This window comes from Biomphalaria glabrata, chromosome 15 (assembly GCF_947242115.1).
Source record: "Biomphalaria glabrata chromosome 15, xgBioGlab47.1, whole genome shotgun sequence".
NCBI lineage: Eukaryota > Metazoa > Mollusca > Gastropoda > Planorbidae > Biomphalaria > Biomphalaria glabrata.
The window spans coordinates 13,798,742-13,820,171 of record NC_074725.1 but is presented as its reverse complement, the minus strand read 5'-3'; the positions used below and the strand labels follow the sequence as shown (position 1 = coordinate 13,820,171).

At 31.5% G+C, this 21,430-nt stretch overlaps 1 protein-coding gene and 1 long non-coding RNA gene across 6 annotated transcripts in view; one reads left to right on the top strand and one right to left on the bottom strand.

Moving 5' to 3' along the window:
* The window catches only part of LOC106055671 (filamin-C-like), a 97,151-nt gene that overhangs the window by 18,195 nt on the left and 57,526 nt on the right, over nucleotides 1-21,430 (bottom strand). For all 5 annotated transcript variants that reach the window (XM_056013117.1, XM_056013118.1, XM_056013119.1 and 2 more), the window contains 16 exons: nucleotides 20,836-21,009; nucleotides 19,906-20,052; nucleotides 19,476-19,559; nucleotides 18,190-18,327; nucleotides 17,623-17,796; nucleotides 15,077-15,223; nucleotides 14,558-14,641; nucleotides 14,036-14,173; nucleotides 12,952-13,125; nucleotides 11,130-11,276; nucleotides 10,446-10,667; nucleotides 9,668-9,841; nucleotides 9,131-9,289; nucleotides 6,828-6,911; nucleotides 1,104-1,241; nucleotides 262-438 (listed from right to left, as the gene is read on the bottom strand). In XM_056013117.1, coding sequence (XP_055869092.1) covers nucleotides 262-438; nucleotides 1,104-1,241; nucleotides 6,828-6,911; nucleotides 9,131-9,289; nucleotides 9,668-9,841; nucleotides 10,446-10,667; nucleotides 11,130-11,276; nucleotides 12,952-13,125; nucleotides 14,036-14,173; nucleotides 14,558-14,641; nucleotides 15,077-15,223; nucleotides 17,623-17,796; nucleotides 18,190-18,327; nucleotides 19,476-19,559; nucleotides 19,906-20,052; nucleotides 20,836-21,009 — 2,361 coding nt within the window. The remainder of the gene's footprint in view (nucleotides 1-261; nucleotides 439-1,103; nucleotides 1,242-6,827; nucleotides 6,912-9,130; nucleotides 9,290-9,667; nucleotides 9,842-10,445; nucleotides 10,668-11,129; nucleotides 11,277-12,951; nucleotides 13,126-14,035; nucleotides 14,174-14,557; nucleotides 14,642-15,076; nucleotides 15,224-17,622; nucleotides 17,797-18,189; nucleotides 18,328-19,475; nucleotides 19,560-19,905; nucleotides 20,053-20,835; nucleotides 21,010-21,430) is intronic.
* Nucleotides 18,261-21,428, top strand: LOC129923191 (uncharacterized). Its single transcript, XR_008775112.1, has 3 exons — nucleotides 18,261-18,373; nucleotides 20,168-20,364; nucleotides 21,121-21,428. It is a non-coding gene; the product is annotated as an uncharacterized LOC129923191 (long non-coding RNA).

The following is a 21,430-nucleotide window of genomic DNA, read 5'->3' as shown; positions in this document are numbered from 1 at the left end:
GCTTTTTTTTTTAGGCCATCATTATAATGTAAATTTCCCATAACCAAGCCAATGAATTATTAATACATCATTATGTTTAAACAGGATTACTTAGTAACTTTTGTTTTTTCATCATTGTGATTCAGCAAATGAGTTTAAGTTTAGACTATGTGTATGCTTTAAAATAATGCACATCTGTATGAAACAGAAGTGGAGGGACAAGAACAAATAGAATAGAGACAAGAAACAAAAACACAAGGGAAGTAACAATGTGCTACTCACCATTCAGTTCCATGCCACCATAGGAAACAAATATTTTATGTTGACCAGATTCTATTGGTGTGTACCAAACACTGTACTCCAGTGGTGTATGTTCATCTATGTTGTAAGGTACGTTGCGGCCAGATGGACTCATGATCCGAATGTCATGTTCACTTTTACCAGCGTGAGTGCAGTCCACTTAATTTTGTTTGTTAGAAAAAAATATGTATATATACTGGTATATTTTAAATCGAGCTAACATGTATCTGTAGAATAGATTTTAAGTGATTGTAAGGGATGTATTGGTTTTAGAAAGAATTTCTCTTAAAAGACAATATGTGACTTAATGCCATAAAAGAACCCCAAAGCTCTTAATTTCTTTTTAATATAAAGAACAATCAAAATGTTCTTAAAAAAGAAAAGAGATAGAGTGGTTTTTATTCTATCAGCTGAATTCTATTTCAAAGAAGATTTTCCAATTTATTACTTTGAGAAAATCTGAGACCAAAAAATCATAATGCATGAGGGCTTTATTTTAATGTGATGATGAACAAAATCTCACAGCCAGATGTCAATAAGTAAAAAAAAACAACTTAATTCAAATAAACATTTTAAAAAATAGAATTTGTTTCATTCAATAATTCAGTTATAAAGAATTAGAAAAATGTTCATGTTTTCTCTAATTACTTCTACATGAGATTGTGTGACATAATGTGCTTTTCATTGCACTGTTACATAAAGTACTTTAATTGGCACTGTTACATTAATGAACACAATTTCTAAAACATTACTAAAAATATAAAACACATGAAACAACACACACACACAAAAAACTTGTTTTAAAATAAAATGCCTTTACTTACATTTGAAACCAGCTTTTTCATTGACATCACCATGGAAAAAGTTATTCACACGTATTTTATGAATGTCAAAGACATCAATGTAAAATGGGCTGCCCTGGATCTGCTGTCCACCATACATCACATCAACTGAATGTCTGCCTAAAAAAGTTTTGCAAAACAGTTGTTAAAGGTAGAATTTATTGCTTCATTTTTATTGAAGTGTTTTTTTAAAACAAATGTTCTGTAGTCACAGATTAATAATAAATTACTGTAGACGTTACTAATTAATAATGATAATAACGAGACTGTCTTTATCAAGGTAGACATATATAACTAACTTTTTATTTCCGTCCGATTCTTTGCTTTCGCATAAAACATAAACAACAAACAATGACGTAATATCTTCTAATATTAACACATCCTTCCTTTTGAAGCTATCATCACATCCTTCCTTTTAAAGTTCTTAATACTTATATTTACAAGGAATTTTGACAACTCGACCACTTCTGGTTGTCTTGACCGGCACAGCATAGATGTTGGTTTATAATTGTCTGTTTCTTTTGTTCTAACAGTTTGCTGTTCATTGTCTTCGTCGGTGTCATAGTACCCAGAGATGTCTTCTTCGTAGCTCTTGTTTAAAAACTGTTGATTTCGTCTGTATGTTTTTCCATCATTTGTCTTTATGATATAAGATCTGGGTGACGGATGTTTCTTAATGACGACTGCTTTCTGCCATGTTTGTCCTAGACGAACTCTCACCTTCTCCCCGACAGAGTAGTCTTTAGGTAACCTTGCTTTTGCATCGTACCTCACTTTGCTTTTCCTCTGTCGTTCGTTGAGTAATGTCTCTGCATTTTCAGCTACCGATGGTTTCAATAGTTTGGGATCAGTTGGAATGATGTCCCTGAGTCTTCTACTCATCAGCAGTTGTGATGGCGAATAAAGCAGTCCGCTTATCGGAGTATTTCTATACTCGAGCATAGCGAGATATGGATCTTTCCCACTTTTGTATGCTTTGTTGAATATCTGCTTTATGATACCAACATACACCTCACTTTGTCCATTTGATTGAGGGTATCTGGGACTTGATGTTGTTATCTTGAAACCCCATTCAGAAGCAAACTCTCTATATTGATAGCTATTGAATGGCATATTGTCGCTCACTATTTCTTCTGGTATGCCATGTCTAGCAAAAATACCTTTCATTGCCCTGATAACACATTCTGCTGTTTTGTTCTCTAGTCGTTTTATTTCAGGATATTTGGAGAAATAGTCCACAACTAGCAAATAGTCATTGTTTCACCATTCAAACAAATCTGTCGCAACCTTTTTCCATGGTCTGTCTGGTACAGCATGAGGTAGCAATTTTTCCTTCACAGCTTTGAAGTGTTTCGAACGACATTTTACAGCGAAATGATTCCTCTTTTTACATTTTCGGCATGTCTGTCCAAATGCTGGGCAATTGTATTTTCCATGAGATCCACCACAAGATCTGCAATCTCTAATGAAACTTGTTACATGATTCTTTGCCATTTTTCCCTGTGAGGTTTTGACTGGCATTCTATCTTCGGTCTTCTTTAATTTATTAGCAGCATCCACATGTAGTCCTTTCATATCTATCATTTGGTTCTGGGTATGCTCGTCAGCACGAATTATGCTTGCTGCTTTCTCTAAAGTTAAGTCTACATCTCTCAGAAGTCTCTCTCTCACTCGATCCGACTGTATGCCACATACCAATCGATCTCTGATGAGTTCATCTCGAAGGTTGTCAAACTTGCATTCTTTTGCCAAATTCTTTAACTCAGTATAATACTGTTCAAACGTTTCTCCGTCTTTCTGCTTTCTTGAAAAGAATTTAAATCTGTCATACACAGTGTTGGACTTAGGCAAAAAATGATTCTCAAACCTTTCAATTACTTTGTCTACAGTTTCATTTTCACATACTTGAAAAGTATTGTAGATGTCGCGAGCGGGTTCACCGATCAGGTGTAACAATAAAGCTTTCTTCACTGGCTCGGGCTTTGTATTCTTTTCAGTGGCTACCATAAACAGTTCAAAACTTTGTCTCCATTTTTTCCATCTTTCAGATAGATTACTGTCTAGTGACAACAGTTTAGGAGGATCGAATAATTCCATTATTCGTACAGATTCTAGATTCTATGTCTAGATCTAGATCTAACAACATGAACTAATGACACCACAAATACAATGTATCTCAATCAGATGACATCTTCTGTCTGCTGCTTCCCTTCTATGCCAGTGAGGCTGAAATAGTGCCTGAGTTGATCTTTATAGCACCTAAAGGGGGCACCTCTGTAACACCATCCTTTATAAAGCTTGCCAAAAAAGATTTCGCATTTGGCATGCAGTCATAAGCCTCCAAACCATTGCAGCTGTTCATAGTGATGGGAACTAAACTAAATGTTTTTAGTTAAACTAAAACTAAGTTTTAACTAAAAAAAAGTAATTAAACTTTTAGTTAAGCATAAATTGAAAAAATTAGTTAAACTAAACTAAGAAACTTTAGTTAAACTTTTACTAACTATTTTGACCTTTTTTAAGGACAAAACAGCCAAAAATGAAAAATTTAAAGTACAACCAATCTCTTTAGCAAAATGTAATAAACATTTATTTGTTCACATGAAAAAAAGATTTTTATTAAATGTCTTTATGGGATAGATGTAGAATTTAATAGAATCAATAGATAGATCACTATTATAGAAAGAAATTAGATGTAATTGTCCAAGTTCTAATATAAGTTACCATTTTAGAAGTAATGATAAAACTGCATGTTGACTCTCTAACTAACTCTAGATTCTAGAATATTCTGGATCTAATATCTTCTACAAACGAAATGATCAGAACATTTTAAAATATTCAGAGTACATCAACAAACTCCCTGAATGTTCAAATAATTATACGAATGTTTTCATAAAGGGCCAAGAACTGTTTAAGGATAGGTTTAAATTATCAATGATATTTACTTTATAGTCATGACAAGCGTCAACACTTTGCTGATGATAGATCTACATTCACATACAGAACAAGATGTTTTTACAAACGTTCTTGTAAGATTAAAAAAAAGCTTGGTATAAACTACACAAAACACACACACACACACACATATATATATATATATATATATATTTATTTATTTATTTATAGGCCTATATATGGGATAATATGCATATTAGTTGAAACATTGTTATTTTCGTAAACTTCAGCTATTTTTAACGTTATGTATTTCATATTCCGCTAATTTGAAATACATTGTGCACATCGATTACATTAAGAATTATTTTTTGTTTTGGATACATGATGTATTATTATGTTATTAAAAGTTCTATCATTTTTAAGAAATTCACAAAATGTTACATTAAAGTTTCAAAAATGCGTCGACGAAACAGATCTAGATCCATTTTATTACTTAGAAACCAAATTTAACAATGAAAGGGCGGGGTAAGACACATTTGACCTGTGTAACTGTAAGAGTAGATCTCGATTTATCCTTGACTATCAGATGTGTTATTTGTTCGCTAAACAACTAAAGCCTATTACGCACAAGGAAAACCCATGGCAGTCTTTTTATCTTTTATAAGAACTAGTCGACATATCGACTACACACTAGCCCTAGAGCTATCTGACCAATACACGCTGGTCTGCTGTCCAACTTTTAGTGTTCTACTCAAGTTCAAGCTTGTTTACTTTTGGGCAGAGGAAAAGGGGGGGGGGGGATGAAAGTGTTATTTTTTTTTCTAGGATTGGTTACCCGAATGCTAAGAACTGTAAATGTAGTCATTCATTGTAGATCAAGGAATCTTGATCTCAGTATGGCAGATTATAGGCCAACGCTTCGGTACCTTCTATCAAAGGTTTAACTATTTGATTTAGTTGAAACTATTTAAAAAAATGTATCTCTAGATTCTCCTGTTATTAACAAATTATAGTTTAGCGCTAATGAGTAAATTGAAACCACTAAATATTGACTTAAAACGATTCAGATTCTCACTACAAACTAACTAAAACTAAGCACGGTGCGCGTTGTATACACACAACCACGTGACTCGGGGGGGAATACGAAACTACCTCATTAATAGATCTAGATCTAGATTATTGACTTATAATTTTAAATTTACATCTAGATCTAAGACTAAGACTACTAAGAGTTAGACTCTACTTAAGACTAAAATAATTAAATATAGACTATTATGACTGTAGATCTAATAGTAGTACTAGACTAATACTAATTGACTAGACATCACTAGACTCTAACTCTACTAGATTCTAGATCTAGTAAAATGTTTTAAAATAAAAAGAGTTGACATTTCTTTTAGATCTATAGTAAAGCAAAATTCTTTGCCTGCAGCTATACAGGAACACACTGGTGTTTAATAAAAATGCAAATAAAAAGCAGCAAAATGTAGATCTATAGAAGCAAGGAATTATCAGGATTTATCAAGCAGCGAAACTTGCTAGAAATTTAATGAACACGTTTTTTTTTATTTTTCTCGCTTTTCAAATACCTTGAATTGGCGGGAATAGCGACCATTATAGGGTAAAGGTCAAAAGGCTTTCTAGTGACCTGTGCACCCTCTATTTTATTCTCCTCTCTATTATTCATTATATATATTCTCCTAATAACATAGATCTAAATATTTATTGGTATGTATGTTAAAAAAGTTTGTAAAATTTGTAATTAAACTTTTTAGTTTGTAACTAAAAAAAAATAATTAAACTAGGATTTAACTAAACTTTTTTCTTTTAATTAAACTTTGGCCTTAACTAATTTTTTTTAGTTAAACTAAAAGTTAGCAACTTTTTAGTTAACTTTTGCCCATCACTAGCTGTTCATTGGTAAGTAATGCTTCTATAATGTCCACATCAGCCTCAACAGAACATAGTTATTTATAAGGTAGTACTGTCAGTGAATAGCCATTAAGGTGTGGAGGTACCTTTCATTGAAGCATTTGAAGAGCCTAGGAAGCCTTCTATAGAGCAAACAATGTCCCAGAGCCATACAAAAGTATGGTGAGAACCACTACTTGGTAGACACTGACTTTGCTACGCAAACAGAGCGGTCTATTCTGCCACACTCTTACTTAGAGGCGAGGTTTATTGTTAAACCAAAATAAAAGACAGCATAGGCAAATATGTTAATGGTGAGCTGGAGCTCATGTTCATCAGTGAAGAGAAGCTTTGTGACTAACATCTCTTTTGTTTTAATATGGGGAAGTGGGTGCCGAAGGTTAGATGCAAATTGTGTCTTGGCAAAACCTGATGTAGATGCTTTCTGCCTATGGGGTTTATATTGTATATTTAATATAATATAGTTACTTGTTTTCTATTTTTCACTGTTTATATACTATCTGATTCTAGTCAAAGATTTTATTCTCTAGCACTTAAATAGATTTGTGCAAAACTTTTTGTGTCATGTAATTATTCAAAATCATTATTACAGCTTGAGCTGAATCCACTTGCAAGATATTAGATATCTAATTTAGAAGGTGGCAGGTTGGTGAAATAATAATGATTACTTTTAATATAAATTAACAGACATAATGCTGTGTTGTTTAGGGTGTCAGAATTTAAAAAAAATTAAAGATGTAGTATTATTAGAAAAACATTGTAAACATATGATCTACATCTTGTCAATATCAACTAAATCAAGTTGATCTTATCTTACCTTATATAATACAGATGTCAAGATATATATTACTGGCATAAGCTAGACATTTATTAATTTACCTGGTTTGTTAGGGGTCCATTCAACTTTATAGTCTCCATCTGGTTGTTGTAAAAGGCGGGCAGGAATATTTTCTCCAGTTGGAGCTAATAAAAACAAATTGACAATAAAAATTTTTATATAAAGGCAATTTTTTTTATAATATACTAAATCAGTGATAAAACATGTTTTTTTTTGTTAAACCTGAAAGAAAATGTTTTCAACATGATTAAACTTTTACACAGAAGTTGACAATTCATATCTTTCAAATGACAAGGCCAAAAATAAGAACATGATATGCTTGTCAGATGATATAAAAAAAACATTCATGAACATGTTAACAGTAAAAGTGCAGACAAAAAGGTAAAATAATTAATTTCAAATAAACTGATTTTTCTAAGAAATTTCATATTTGAAATAATTCTTTAAATATAAATAGTATGAAATAAGACCCAAAAAATGTTTTTAAGCAAGTGGTTAATGAAAATAAAATGACAGATTCAATTTACATCATTTTGATGACTTTTCAAAATTTAAAATTCAAACTTATAAAACCCTACACATGACTGAAAAATATTTACAAGGTGCTGGTCTACTCTGAATTGTGAGAACTACAAAACTGCTACATTTATAAACAACTATGACCTTCACCTCAAACAGTTCAAACAAAAAAAGACTTACTTTGTTCCTGATTAAAAAAGTAACCAAAGTACATGGTATGAATTTTTAACTGAACAGACTTAATTAACACAATTTTTAAACAATGAGATGGATCTCAACATACACAAATTATCAATATAATTAAATCTTTCTATTAACTTTATGTAAAATATTTCTAAAACTTATTACTAACTCAAAATTGTATACAATCAAAAAAATGGATGTAAAATATTGTTAGTTGTTATTTTCATATTTATAATTACAATTGCCATGCAAATATTTTACTTTACTATATGATAGCAAACCATTAACAGATGTTTATATTTAAAATTTGAAAAGTTGTCTGCTATTAATCAAAATATATTTTGATTGCAGACCTGCAAATAGGGCAAGTTGATACATTATTTTTGTTTGAATTTCAAATTTAAATGTTTTGTTAAGATAAAAGAAACCCACATGATGGCAGTGAATAATAGTGTGCAGATTCAAACTCTGAACCTTTATGTTGACCATCAAAGTCAAAGACCTAATGTCCAAAAACCATTCAAGTTGAAGACGTGGGAATTCAGATCCAAGTGAATACAATTTTAAATCCATACTTCTCAATTGGGCAACTATTTCTGAATGGGTGAAGCAGTAGTATAATTGGTCTTTTTTTTTTGTTCTGCTTCAAATAAAATAAAGGTCAAATTGATTGATTGTTAGATATATTTGATAAGGAAATGTATGATTGACAATACAAATACATCTTTATCAAGACAATGAATAGAGTTTCATCATGCAATATATGAATGATTAAACATTACATTTTCATTGTGGGTCATATTTAATCATGCTGATTATTAAAATGTTGTTAATAAGAGTACAGTATTTGAGTCCTGTAGTAGCATTATGCTAAAGTTTTCGTTTTTCTTATTAATAAAATCTTGATGAAAACAGAAGAATAAAAAAGATATATGTAGTGATTTCCAATTGAGTCTATACAAAATATTATGCAATATTTTTCAAAGTGGTTTTGAGCTTTATAAATATTTCTTTCTTATTTTAACATATAAAGCAGAAAAACTGTAATAGTCATTGCAGAGAATAGCAGCATGCATTTTAAATCCTAACAAATTATGGAGCACTGTAGTGCTAAGCTTGTGCCATTTCAGGTATTAATCAAAGTTATAAATATCTTAAAGTTATAAGACTTCTTTCTATATTCTGAAATGTAGATGTATAAATTTTAACAATTATTTATTGCTTTTTATGCAATTACTTATACGAAGAGTCTTTTAATTGATTTTTTATACTGTCAAAGAGTTTAGAATTGATTTAACTACCAAGTAAAAGACAGCTACATGCCCTACAAATCACAAGAACCAAAACTAATTACCTCCCTCTAGTAATGACTATGAAGTGTAGGAAATTGTGCAAGCAGATCTAATGCTGTTCAAAAAGATACTTGAACATTTCATCACAATGAGAATGGAACAAATTCTCCAACAAAGAAGTTTAAAACTTTAACTTAGCAAGCATTATAGTTTTGAACATTACACTGGGTTTCTATTTTCATGAAAATAATTCAACATGCAGTATGATTTTCTTTTGGTGGCTAAAGTGACACCTTCACCAGCTAATTGTCATGCAGGCCAAAGTGATGGCCAAAAGCTACTTTGACAACCTAAAATCATCACATCCAACATTTCTTTATCCACTTTTCTTCCACTGGTTTGAAGCATGAACCAATTTTTCCCTTTTGTATTGATTGGTTCTATGCTAGAAAATTTGATGCGTATGAAAGTTGGTGCATCTTCTTCTACTTCAATAATGAGGGGAGAACCTAAGAGAGAGGAAAAGTATGCTATTTTTTAAAAATCAACTTTTTTTTTATAAAGTTACATATTTTTACATATCAAAAGAAATAGCTTTCTCTGAAGAAGAGAAACATTTTCCCATCAAACGCAACAGAAGTTGTCAGATCTAAATCTTGCTTTTTTTTTTCTTTTTTAAATATTTAAATTATTTTAATTGAAGTCTCATTGTATTATACAAATTAAGTTTATTATAATTAATTTTTTAAGCTTGTCATCAGAATAAAAAATTGACAATATGTAGCAATGCACAAAACAAAAATTATGTTGCAATTCACTAGATCCTACAAATGTGGGGAACTCATAAGTATGTAATAGAAGATCTAGTAAGATAGTAAAAAACAAACCTGGTATGGTATCACCATTAAAAGTTGCTTTCACTTCATATCGACCTACTGTGAGGGGTTTGAATGTATAATGATACTGCCCTTCACTTATCTTGCTGCATTCAGCACGCACAGGTTGACCTTTATGAGTGACTAGAACCTCTAATGCACCAGTTCCAGCAGTAGAGCTGTCAACTATAAAACAATTAATATTTCTTACATTAATTTTTACATTTAAAATACTATTCCTAATAAAAAATAAAGATTATGTACTTAGAATTACAAATACTTGTTAGATTATACATACACCAAAAGTGTTAACTTATTTGACAATCTGCTTTATTCAATCAAAAAAAAAAAAAAAAAAAAAAGAAATTTAGTTTCAAAATCACTTCATTTTAATACAAAAATTGAATTGTCTGAATAAATATGTGATTATACTTAAATTTGTATAAAACTATTTAAAATAGGGGGCTTTTTTGCTGAGTTGCAAATCGCTTGGCTTCCCAACTACTAAGAGGTCCTGTGTTTGAATCTCAGTGAAGATTGGGATTTTGAGCTTTGGATTTTAAAGACACCCAACTCTAATGGGTACCTGACTTTAGTTGGGGAGAGTAATGGCGATAGGTCATTGTGCTGGCCACATGATTTGTTAAACAATGGCCAAAGAAACGTGACCTTTACATCATATGCCCGATAGATTTGCAAGGGGGTTCTTTACTTTTTTTTTACTCTTTACAATAAAATTTCAGGTGTAATTAAGTTGATAATGAATTAAGCAAAGAAATTTAAAACTCACTAGTAAATCCTATCTCCCTTTCTTTCTGATGAGATTTATCCACATCTATAATCCTAACAGCACTTGGGTCATAAACATTGCAAGTGAATGGGCTTCCATTGACCTGTGTATCACCAATGCCAACTTGGATTTTGTGAGCTCCAACCTCCAGAGGTGTAAAATTGATGCGCAAGTTGTTGCCAGAATTATTCAAGCGAGCTGGCACTATGTTGCCACTTGGAGCTGGGAAGTATAAACCATTTCTTTTATTGATAAGTAATTATCTTATATGTAAAACCATATGAAAAATTAACAAACACAGCAATGTTGTTTTTTTTTGCAACATGATTTTAAACCAAAGCACAGTTGAACACAATTTTAGAAAAATATTTCTTAAGGGGAAATAAAATTTTAAAACAACGAATAATGACTGAATGGACACATGAATTTTAATAGGCATGGCAACTGGTTGTGCTTCAGGGTCAGATTCAAGGGAGACTACCCAAGCAGAACTAAGTTTGCATCCTTAATTTGACAATAACATCTATGACCTTTTGCTAAATATGTGCACATGCTAAGGCTATGACTATGTAGTATTTGTGGCAAGATGTGACTGTATATATTATTTAAAACAATGTTTTGTATTAGGTCAAACTTAAAAGGAAATTATTAATGTCAGTCAGTCTTTAACTTTACAAAACATACCAACAATTTTTATGTCTAAATCTCTTTCATCCAGTCCTTGGTGTTCCATCTGAAGCCCAACTTCTTTGTAGACTTTGGCCAATCTCATGCCTTCTCCAGTAAAACTTATGTTGGTGCTGTCAATAACTGTCACTTCAAATGGCGTACCTATGAAGATACAAAGCACCCACATGAATAAAAACATGCCAAAATATTTAAAGCTAACAAGACAGCTGAGAACATAATGATAGTCACTTTTAATTCTTTATCTTTACACTTTATTGTATATTACATTATTAGATCCCATTTTTTTAACTTTCATTGCCCCAACAATTCATTTTTATGGAATTTCAGCCATAAACTTGGTCATTTATTAGTCTAGATAAATTACAGAGGTTTCTTCATCATACAAGATGTTATGCTTACACCAGTCTTAATCTAATTATTCATGTTAATCAGAGATTTAACATCTAATAAGTCATTGTGTAAGTAGGTCGAAACTACAAGTTGTTACACTTTCTTGCTTAAAAGGTTGCTTTTAAGAGAGACAACAGATAGAAAATCAAACTAAAATAGAGGTGATTATCAATGTCTGTTATTATTAATTACTTAACTGATGATATTTTTTCATACCAGTCGAGCCCCATTCCCCACAGGTGGTCTGCATTAAAGCTTTCTAAAATGAGATTACATTAACTCTTTGTAATAGTGGAAACCAATTCTTAATCATTAAGCAGCTTTATACACTGTTTATAGATGTATCAAATGGTCAATGATCTTTTTGTCTCAAATTAAGCTGGGGAGTAGAGATAAATGTGGGATTACCCTGCACAAAATGTCAAAACAGTGAAAGGCAGGCATAATGCTAACTCCTTTTCACAAGTACAATAAGGCAATGTCTTTGGTGGTGTTCAATTTTTATATGACCAGAAAAACCCATCTGCACTTAACAGCAGCAACTCAAAAAGCCCAAGAGGGTTGACAACACTAATAGTGATAATACACCAGATGATGACAAAATTAAACATCAACATCACAATACAGTGGATCCCTGGACACATTGGCATCATGGGAAATGAAAGGGCAGATAAGCTTTCAAAGGCAGGATCATCTATGGAACAACCAGATAGACCTGTTAACTACCTCACCCTAAGGTCAATGTTAATCAACAACCACAAAGAGGAGTGGCTCAACAATGGGCAACAGGAAACACAGGCAGAGCCATGTACAAAGAAATGAACATGCCTAACAAACTGGACAGTATTAACTTCCTCCCGCGCAAAGAATAATCTACAATCTTCCAACACACCTCTGTTAAATTACCATCTCAATAAAATAAATCCCACACAACTCCCCCTTTGTAGACACTGTGCCCACCCTTATGAAACCGTAAACCATATCCTTTTTGAATGCTCCTTCCTAACCCACCTTAGGCAGACACTACTACGACTACTGCCCAACATAACCAACACCCTGTGTGGCAGTGCTGAACAACTGAAAAAAACTGCACACTATTTTTCCTTGGCACAGTCTGCAAAAGAGCTGACAGCTCAGCAGCAAAAAGCTGGCTAGAAGAAGAAGAAGAAAACCCATCTGTGATCTAAATATTTTGATTCATATGACATAGATGAAACTTTTACATGCTGGAGGCCAATTTATAGGCTGTTTTCATTGTCTTTGCCCTAGTTTGATGGAAATGCCAATTGTTAGCTACATTTCAGTATGTCAACTTTAGGAAGAAAGTCTTGTTAATATGGATTCACCTGTACCCTTCCTTTCAAATGATTGCTACATCTTGCACCTAGAAGACATGTTATTACAAAAGATCTATGTGTCAACTCACCTGGGACCTGCATGTCATTGAAGAAGACTGTCACCAAGTGTGGAGCTATGTTTTGAGGAATAAAACTGACTTCAAATCTGTCCTGGCCAACTTCCCTCAATCTACAGGGTACATCAGAACCTCTGCATTTAACTTGAAATTTGAGTTTGCCTTCACCTGCAGCTGATGTGTCCACTTAAATGACGAGATAAAAATTGCAAGAGTTTTAGTGTTTGAAAGATATTTCAAAAGTTCCATTACAACTATAAAAAAAAAACCATAAAGAAAAGCACTAATGTTTTATAGACTTTTTGTCATATTTTTAACAAAATATATAATTCAAAGATTAAAATTATCAATTTAATAACAATACTATGACAAATATTGAATGTTTAAGGCCTGAGGAATAGTCTACTTTTCCTATCATGAAGTGATATTTCAGCAATAAAGTCATTTAGAACATTGCAATTCATCCATTGTGGATCCACAAGAACAATCAAATGTTCTCAGGGACAAATCGGAATGTTTCAATGAAAGATTATAAGTTTTAAGTTTGCATATTGTACTTTACAAAATAACTTCAGCTGCAATTTATTGTTAATTATAAAAATTACAGCTGCACAATTCTGAGTTAAGGCTTTGTAGAGAGACTTTGTTGTGATACTTTCAGATTCAGATAGTAAGAAACCAATTAAAAAATGTCTGTTGGGTTCAGCACAGTCTCTAACTTTTTGTTTTATTGTTAAACACTTAGGGCCATTTTAGATTTTTATCAATTTGATTATTTTATTGTCTTATGTATTTTGAGCTTTATGATGCCACCTTTGTAAAAATAAGATAAAGGTTAAAAAATCTGATTGTTGCAAGAAAGTCTGACTAGCTTTTTAGCTGATTAATTGTTGATATAATTTTAAAGCAATAACATACTGCAATCGTCATGCTGGAAAATAATGTCTCACTTTGTTTAAGTACTTTGTTACTTAAAACATTTATTAAAGACTTTGTGTGCAAAAAAAATACAACAATAGACAATTAATAAAAGATATAAACTTACAGTGAAAATTAAAACAAACAATAGAGAAGGCAATAAAAGATGTAAACTTACAGTGAAAGTTCATAGGTTTTCCAAAATATGCTCTTCCAGGGGCATTAATCCTAATGAGTGCAGGATCAAAGACATTACAAGAGAATGGGCTTCCCTTGACTGGGCTTCCGGCACAATCAATAAATACTTTATAAAGACCTGGTGAGTTTTAAAATAACCAATTTAAACATGTATTTTTGGAAAATGGGGAATGGGTTTCTGTTAGACATTCTTTTAGAAACAAAGATTCTGCCTAGTCTTAAACTCCTGCAGAGGGTAGGATTCAAACCTAAGACCATCATGATGACAGCCTGGAGCATATAACATACAACCAGGCAGTCATTCTTGCTGACATGATGTAAAAGTCATGTTAACTTAAAAATCTTGCATTTGTTTATAAAACTTCATTTATTTCATTTGCAGTCACTCATATTCTAAGTTCGATATGTTTTTTAAAAAATCTACACAAATTTATCAAGTTTTTTTATATATATTCTACACTTCAATAATGTTAAATTGCAGATAATAAAAAACTTTACATACCAACTTCCATGGGTGTATAATCAATTCGAAGTCCTGACTTAGCATTCCCAGAAACATGAACTGGTATTTCTTCTCCATAAGGTGCTTTGTAAGGAGAAAAACAATATAACATTTAAAGATTTTTTTTTATAGTAAAGATCTAACACTGAAATGTAAATACTTTTGATAAGTTAAATATATATCTTGTTTTAAACTTCCACCAAGTCTTGCAAGCTTTCATAGATAAAAATGGAATTAAAGACTTAAAGATTATAAATATATATATATTATTCATAATAAATCACACACACACACACATAAATATATAGGCTATATATATATATATATATATATATATATATATATATATATATATATCCTCCAGCAATGGAGAGGTCACTCCATCTCTGACAATAATGCAGCTGTGTATCAAGGATTGACCTCTGTAGTCACACAAGAAAAGGGAAAAGATCGTCTCTCAAAACGTTAAATGCCACAGACAGACATATATATATAGAAAGAAAGAAAGATGATACTTACAGACAACTTTCACATTTATTCTAGCATCCCCTGCATGCTTCATGTTCACCTGGAAGCTAGTTGGCATGTTGGCTGCCGCCATGTCTACACCTTTCCCAGAAACCTGGATGTTTTCAGGGTCTACAACTGGGCATTGCTGAGGGCTGCCTAAAACAGTCAAAAACAAATCAGAATCATTAACTCTTTGTTTTCAGACAATAGTATGAAGGAACTTGTCTTGGGGTCATAGTAGCTGTAAAAACAGTTTGTATAGATCTTTAATGTATACTTCAGTTCAACTACCAGTTGCTAGAAAATGTCATTAAAATAGCTTTTATTTAGTTCATAGTTTGTAGCTACTTTTTAAATACTGAAATCAAGATATGGAAAAAATGTATTGTAAACCTTTATTACCACAAACATCAATATATATTTTACAAAACAATAGGCCTACATGCATTTCAGAAAATGAAAATTCAAAACAAAATTGGTATATTAAGTTTTTGTAAGATCCTTTTAAATATGAATACAAATGAGAAAATAATTCTTTGAAAATGATGTCATTGTATGTGATATTAAGATCACAATTATTGGGAAAAAAATGGTTTTATATCTTGATTTCCACACTCAGAGCAATTGCCAACATTCATAAAGGTGCCAATCAAAACAATTGCCCTAACAAAAGGGAATGTGCCTCTATTTATAGATTTCTAAATTCATATCTAGTAATATTGAGGTAAAAATTATTTTTAGAATATCTTTTCTAATTATTATTATAGATGTTATTTCAAAAGAGAAGATAAATGCATCCTATTCATGTCCAGGAGTCAATCTAGTCCTGCATGTTAATCAGTAACTTAAACAGCTAAGTTGTTGGTTTTCCTGGCAACCCATTCCATGCTCTAATAGCACTAGGGGAATTTCAACTAAGTCATACAAGCTATACAAAAAATATTCATGCTTTATGGTCTTACAATGTTAAAACTGTTATTAGACAAGATAAGGGCAAGTCTCAGACATGTTGAATTGGGTTGTTAATAAGCTTCACTTAAAATCTTAAAAAAAGCTTAAAATGTAACATTATCTGATAATGAGAAATTCTGATGTGCGTCTAATCCATTTTTTTACAAGGTTATACAGAAATGTAGATAAAAATTCTTCATTTTGAAGTGTTCAGAGAAGCGTGTTAGTGCACAGAAAACACAAATGCCAATGATGCACTTTGTTCATTTGAATTATAAAAACAAAACATTAAAAATCTTAATTGCAAAAAGTGTTTCCCTTACCATGTTCAATCCCATTTACATTGATCTCATTAATAGTGCATTTTAATTATTTTCATTGAAAGTAATAAGTCACTCAGAGTTCTCTGTGTTTCAATATTGCAGGTGTGTAATACAATATTTGTCTAGATCATTCTTTCTTTTTTTTCTAAGACCTCGGGACACATTTTAATTTACATAGGCAAACCATCAAGGCAAGCCAAGTCAACAAACTAAAGCCCAGACATTTTTTTTTCTCTTTGAGATTACTATGTACACAAAAATGAATTTAAAAAAAGGAAAAGTAACCAGTGTTGTTTAACCTCATTATCTCCCCTGACATGAGGCAGATAGTAAGACAGGTTTCTCTCAGTGAATAAAAACTGCACATAAAAGCAAGTGAAGCCAACTACTGGCAGAGAGTAGGAAAGAAACAGATATTTGGATTAACATAAATAATGCATGTAAAAAAATAATCAAGAAGAAAAACACAATATTACTTTTCTGGAGTGAGCACAGATTTGTCAGAAATGGATCAATACAATTTTAATAGGATTATTGTTTTCTTTTTCAATGCTAAGATTTAATTGAACATCAAAACTAAATTTTTAAAAATTTATTTCATAAACTGCTTAACTGCTTGTTCAAAATGTTTAAATAATTTTTTATGTCATTGTTTAAGATGAGTTGTGACACTGAAATTTTCTCATTTCACTTTATTGAAGAGTGCTAAAATTTCATATTTCATTGATAGTGAGTTTCTAATTCTTTCCCTATATAAAGTCAAGAAGTTTTCAGATTGTACTAAAGTTTCCTATCATTAAGAGGTATTACTTTATAACAGTTGAGAAATGAAAAGTGATATGTTGATTATTAGAACTCCAATAGACCTTCTATAACAAAATGATTTTTTTTTATATGTGTCTCGTATGAAATACATCATTTTTTTTTAAATAGATAATCTGATTAGTAAGAATAGTTTAAACCTGAAGTTACACTAAAAGAAGCCAGAGTATTTATATCTTGTTTGGTTAATAAAGAGACAGGGACAGAGAGTAAGCCAAACAAGTGCTAGAGTTCTAGAACTTTCTTGTCATCTAACATTCTTTAAGAAGTTTTACTGAAAATGAGCAGATGTATAAAATAACTTAACAGAGGTCTCTAATTAACACTCATGACTAAATTAACACATGGAAATGATGTAATTTTCTCTGTAATTTATAAGATAAGATACAATTCAAACTAAACATGACATTCTGGCATCACAAAGTATAACCGCAGTAAATATTCATTCCTTAGTTTTACCTTTGACTGCCTGGCCGTTGAACTGTGTGTGGATATGATGCAGTCCAGCACGTTTGGGTGTGAAAGTCACTTTGAACACAGTGTTTCCTTCATCTTGGACATAGTTTGGTATAATCTCATCATCACACATGACAAGAATCTCAAGATTACCATCACCAGCTTCACTGGCATCCACTGTGGAATTATGGGAAAAAGTCTTAATGGAAGGAATGTAATGTTTATTTATAGATTTGAATTTAGGATGAATGAGAACAAATTCACTCAAAATATATTTAGACTACATTAAGAATATTGTGTAAGCTATTAACCAATACAGTTAGTTTTTTTAGAAAAAAAATTGTTTATTAAAAATAAAAAGATACAAATATCAAATAATTGTTTCAATTAAACTCGGAATTTTAAACAAATATTAACTTTAAATTTTTTAAAATCATTTTTAATTTTAGCTGTTTAAAAAGTAACACTTATTAACTACTGACATTATATGAACTAAATGTTTTGGATCAATTGTCATGTTATAAAATTTTTATTTGTTGAAAAAAATCATTTAAATTAAACTATTTTTACATGTAAAAGAGACAGGTCTGTTCACTACACCAGGATTGATGTTAGAAACTCGAACTCTTGATGCATCATAGACTTTAATGTTAAAAGGACTTCCTTGAATAGGAACTCCAGCATAGTCAATAAAGACTCTATGTGTGCCTGAAAGTTGATTGAAAATACAAGCTCAAGGTTTACATTCAAAGAAGTAATTTCAATTTCCTTTATAATTTTTTAGACTAGAGAAAATGTATTTTGATGTAAATAGCAATTATAGCTTAGTTATTGGCAAAGCATGACTCCATTATTGATATTAAAAAAACAATGTTGATTTCATTTTACTAAATAAAAAAGCAAATTGAACAATCAAGCAAATTTATTTAAATCATATAATATAAATTTAACCTTTGTAGAAAGATATTTGAAATGCTTTTTTTTTTGGTTCCAGAATGTAATTTATTTTATATATTTATGCAGTCAATTATTAGACCAGACTTTAAAATCAAATATATATATTTATATATATATATATATATATATGCAGTGGATGAATGGTAAAGTGCTTGGCTTCAAAACTGAAGAGTCCCAGGTTCAAATCCTGGGATTTTTAATTTTGGGATCTTTAGGGCACCTCTGAGTCCACCCAGCTCTAATAGGTACCTGACAATAGTTGGTAAAAAGAAAAGATGGTTGATCATTGTGCTGGTCGCATGATACCCTCACGGAAACATTATCTGTTATTATAAATTACTTTATATATCTCTCTCTCTATATTTATATATATATATATATATATATATATATATATATATTGCCATAACTGTGATGGGAATACACACCCGGGTGGGCGAATGTGTGATCAGCTGACACTGTGACACCAGCCAGCATGCTGAAGTCAACTGTTTCAAGCGATGAGTGACAGACCTTAGAAAATGGCTGGTATGAACACTCCACAAGAATACCACCTGTTATATTGTGATGTGATATTTCTAGAAAGTCTTGATGGACCCTATTTAATGAGAGTGTCAAGAGATTCAGTCTGGTACAGCAAGACATACTGGTATGATAATTCCAGAGAGAAGTCAGTCTGGTACCATTGAGTACAGCTGAGTTGAAGACAAGACAGAAATTCCAGTACAAGTTCAGTACAGCAGTTACAATTAGACATTTTGTTTTGCCAATTGTAAAGAATTTTATTTTTATTAATTACACTATTTTTGGAGCTTGAGTTTTCATGTTCTTCGGTTGGTTGCATCATGTTTTGCAGTGTGAGAGCCAAATAGAGTCATAGCAATATATATAGGGCTTACCTATTGTTGTAGGATGCCAATCAATTTTAGCAGTTCCATCACCATTATCACTTAGTCTACAAGGTGTTGTAGTACCATCAGCAGCTGGAAAATACCCAAATTATTAACGTGTGTAAAATAATTCAGAGAAAAATATAGTTGATTAAGTAAATCAACTATGAATACAACCAAAAATATAAATTTTAAAAGTTGCCATTAAAAGATTTTGATCTCATGATGCGATCAGATTTGTAAACTATTTTGTTTTTGAGATGCTAAATATTGCTTGGATGGATGGACTGATTGGTGGGAGCATCAGTGGAAGAAGTGCATAGATTTAAAAGAAGATTATGTAGAGAAATAAAACTTACAAGATTCATTGTTAGGTCAGAAGCTTTTCAGACCACTAAGCATGTATAATCATATAAATATGTAAATTTGTAAAACTTACCAATAATCTTGACATTCATATCTTCAAATGAACCACTTGGTGAAACCAGATTGAAACTGGCTTTCTTGTTGCATGAGACTAAATTCCAGTTGTCACCTAACAGCCGTATTCCACCCACATCAACAATGTTAACATTATAGGGACTGCCTATTTGTGAAATAAAAAAGAAATTCTTTTTTTTCTATAAAGCCTTTAAAAGTAGTGATATATAAAATGCATGATTTTTTTCCATATGATTTTTTTTCCATTCCATTTTTTATAGTTGACCCATGTGCACAAATTGAGATAGTGCAGCCTAGGAAGTGCACAATCCCATAATCCTAAGACATTGCTGCTAAGAATTTTGTTTGCCACGCCTTAGTTTCTCATAATTCTTCAGAGTCGGAGTTTCAGCTTATAGGAAAAGGCATTTATTATTGCCTAGAGTGTTGTGCCACTGTTCTTTCCCCTTTTTGAAGGGTAAGTGTTCTAAGTAGATGCAATTTCTTACTATGCACATCGTTGCTAAAGTTTTGGTTGAGCTGTAGATCTTTACTTTTCTATATGTTTACAGGAATCCAAGTCTCTGGCAGTGTTGAGCTAAGTTTCCATTAGTCCTTGGTCATACTTAATCGTGTGTGAGGTGCATTAGTACACAAATAATACTGTCCATTGTTATAATATGCTCTTATTGTCTGTATCATAAACAGTGATCAATCATTTATTATTTAATGCTTAGACCTAAAAGTGCGTTGACCATTCATTTGAAGTTTAAAGTTGTTATATACTTGCATATATTACTGCATTAGTCTGTCAAGGAGAGGAACCCAGTTAATTCGAGTCATCTCCTATTTAAACCTGTATAACCCATCTGGACAGATTTCTCCAATAAAATATTTTTAAGTATACTATATAGGATGCTCTTTAAAAAAGAAAAGTTAAAAAACTCACCATTAACATGTAAGTTGTTGTACAGAACATTAACTTTGTAAGTTCCTGGCTGGTGACCAATAAAACTACACTCATATCTGTTTTTACCAATGGCCAATGCATTGTTTGGAATATTTTGACCATTGTGACTGACAGTTATTTCTAGAGTTCCATCCCCTGCCTCTGATGCATCAACTGGTGGGATAAAAAAATACATAATGTAAAAAAAATAATATATGAATTTCAGTTCAATCAATATGAATTTTTTTTTAGCAGTTTATGGAACATTGCATTATTTATTCAAAGCTCTAACCCTATAAACTGGAGAGTACACTCCAGCTTTGCCATTGGCATACCAACAAAGCAAAAGCCACTTTAACCTGTGGATGGGAGTGTCTCTCCAAAAAAGGGCTCCACAGTCACATAAAAAAGTGTTCTACAAGATGAACCATATTCGTTACAACTGAAGGAGGCCAACATGGTATGTACTCTAACTTTTTAAATTGTATCCTTGTACTAATTTATTTTTTAATAATGTGTAACTACACATTAAAAATAAAACTTTTTTAAAGTTGTGTATATTACAATGTTATATCTCAACCTATCTAACCTAGAC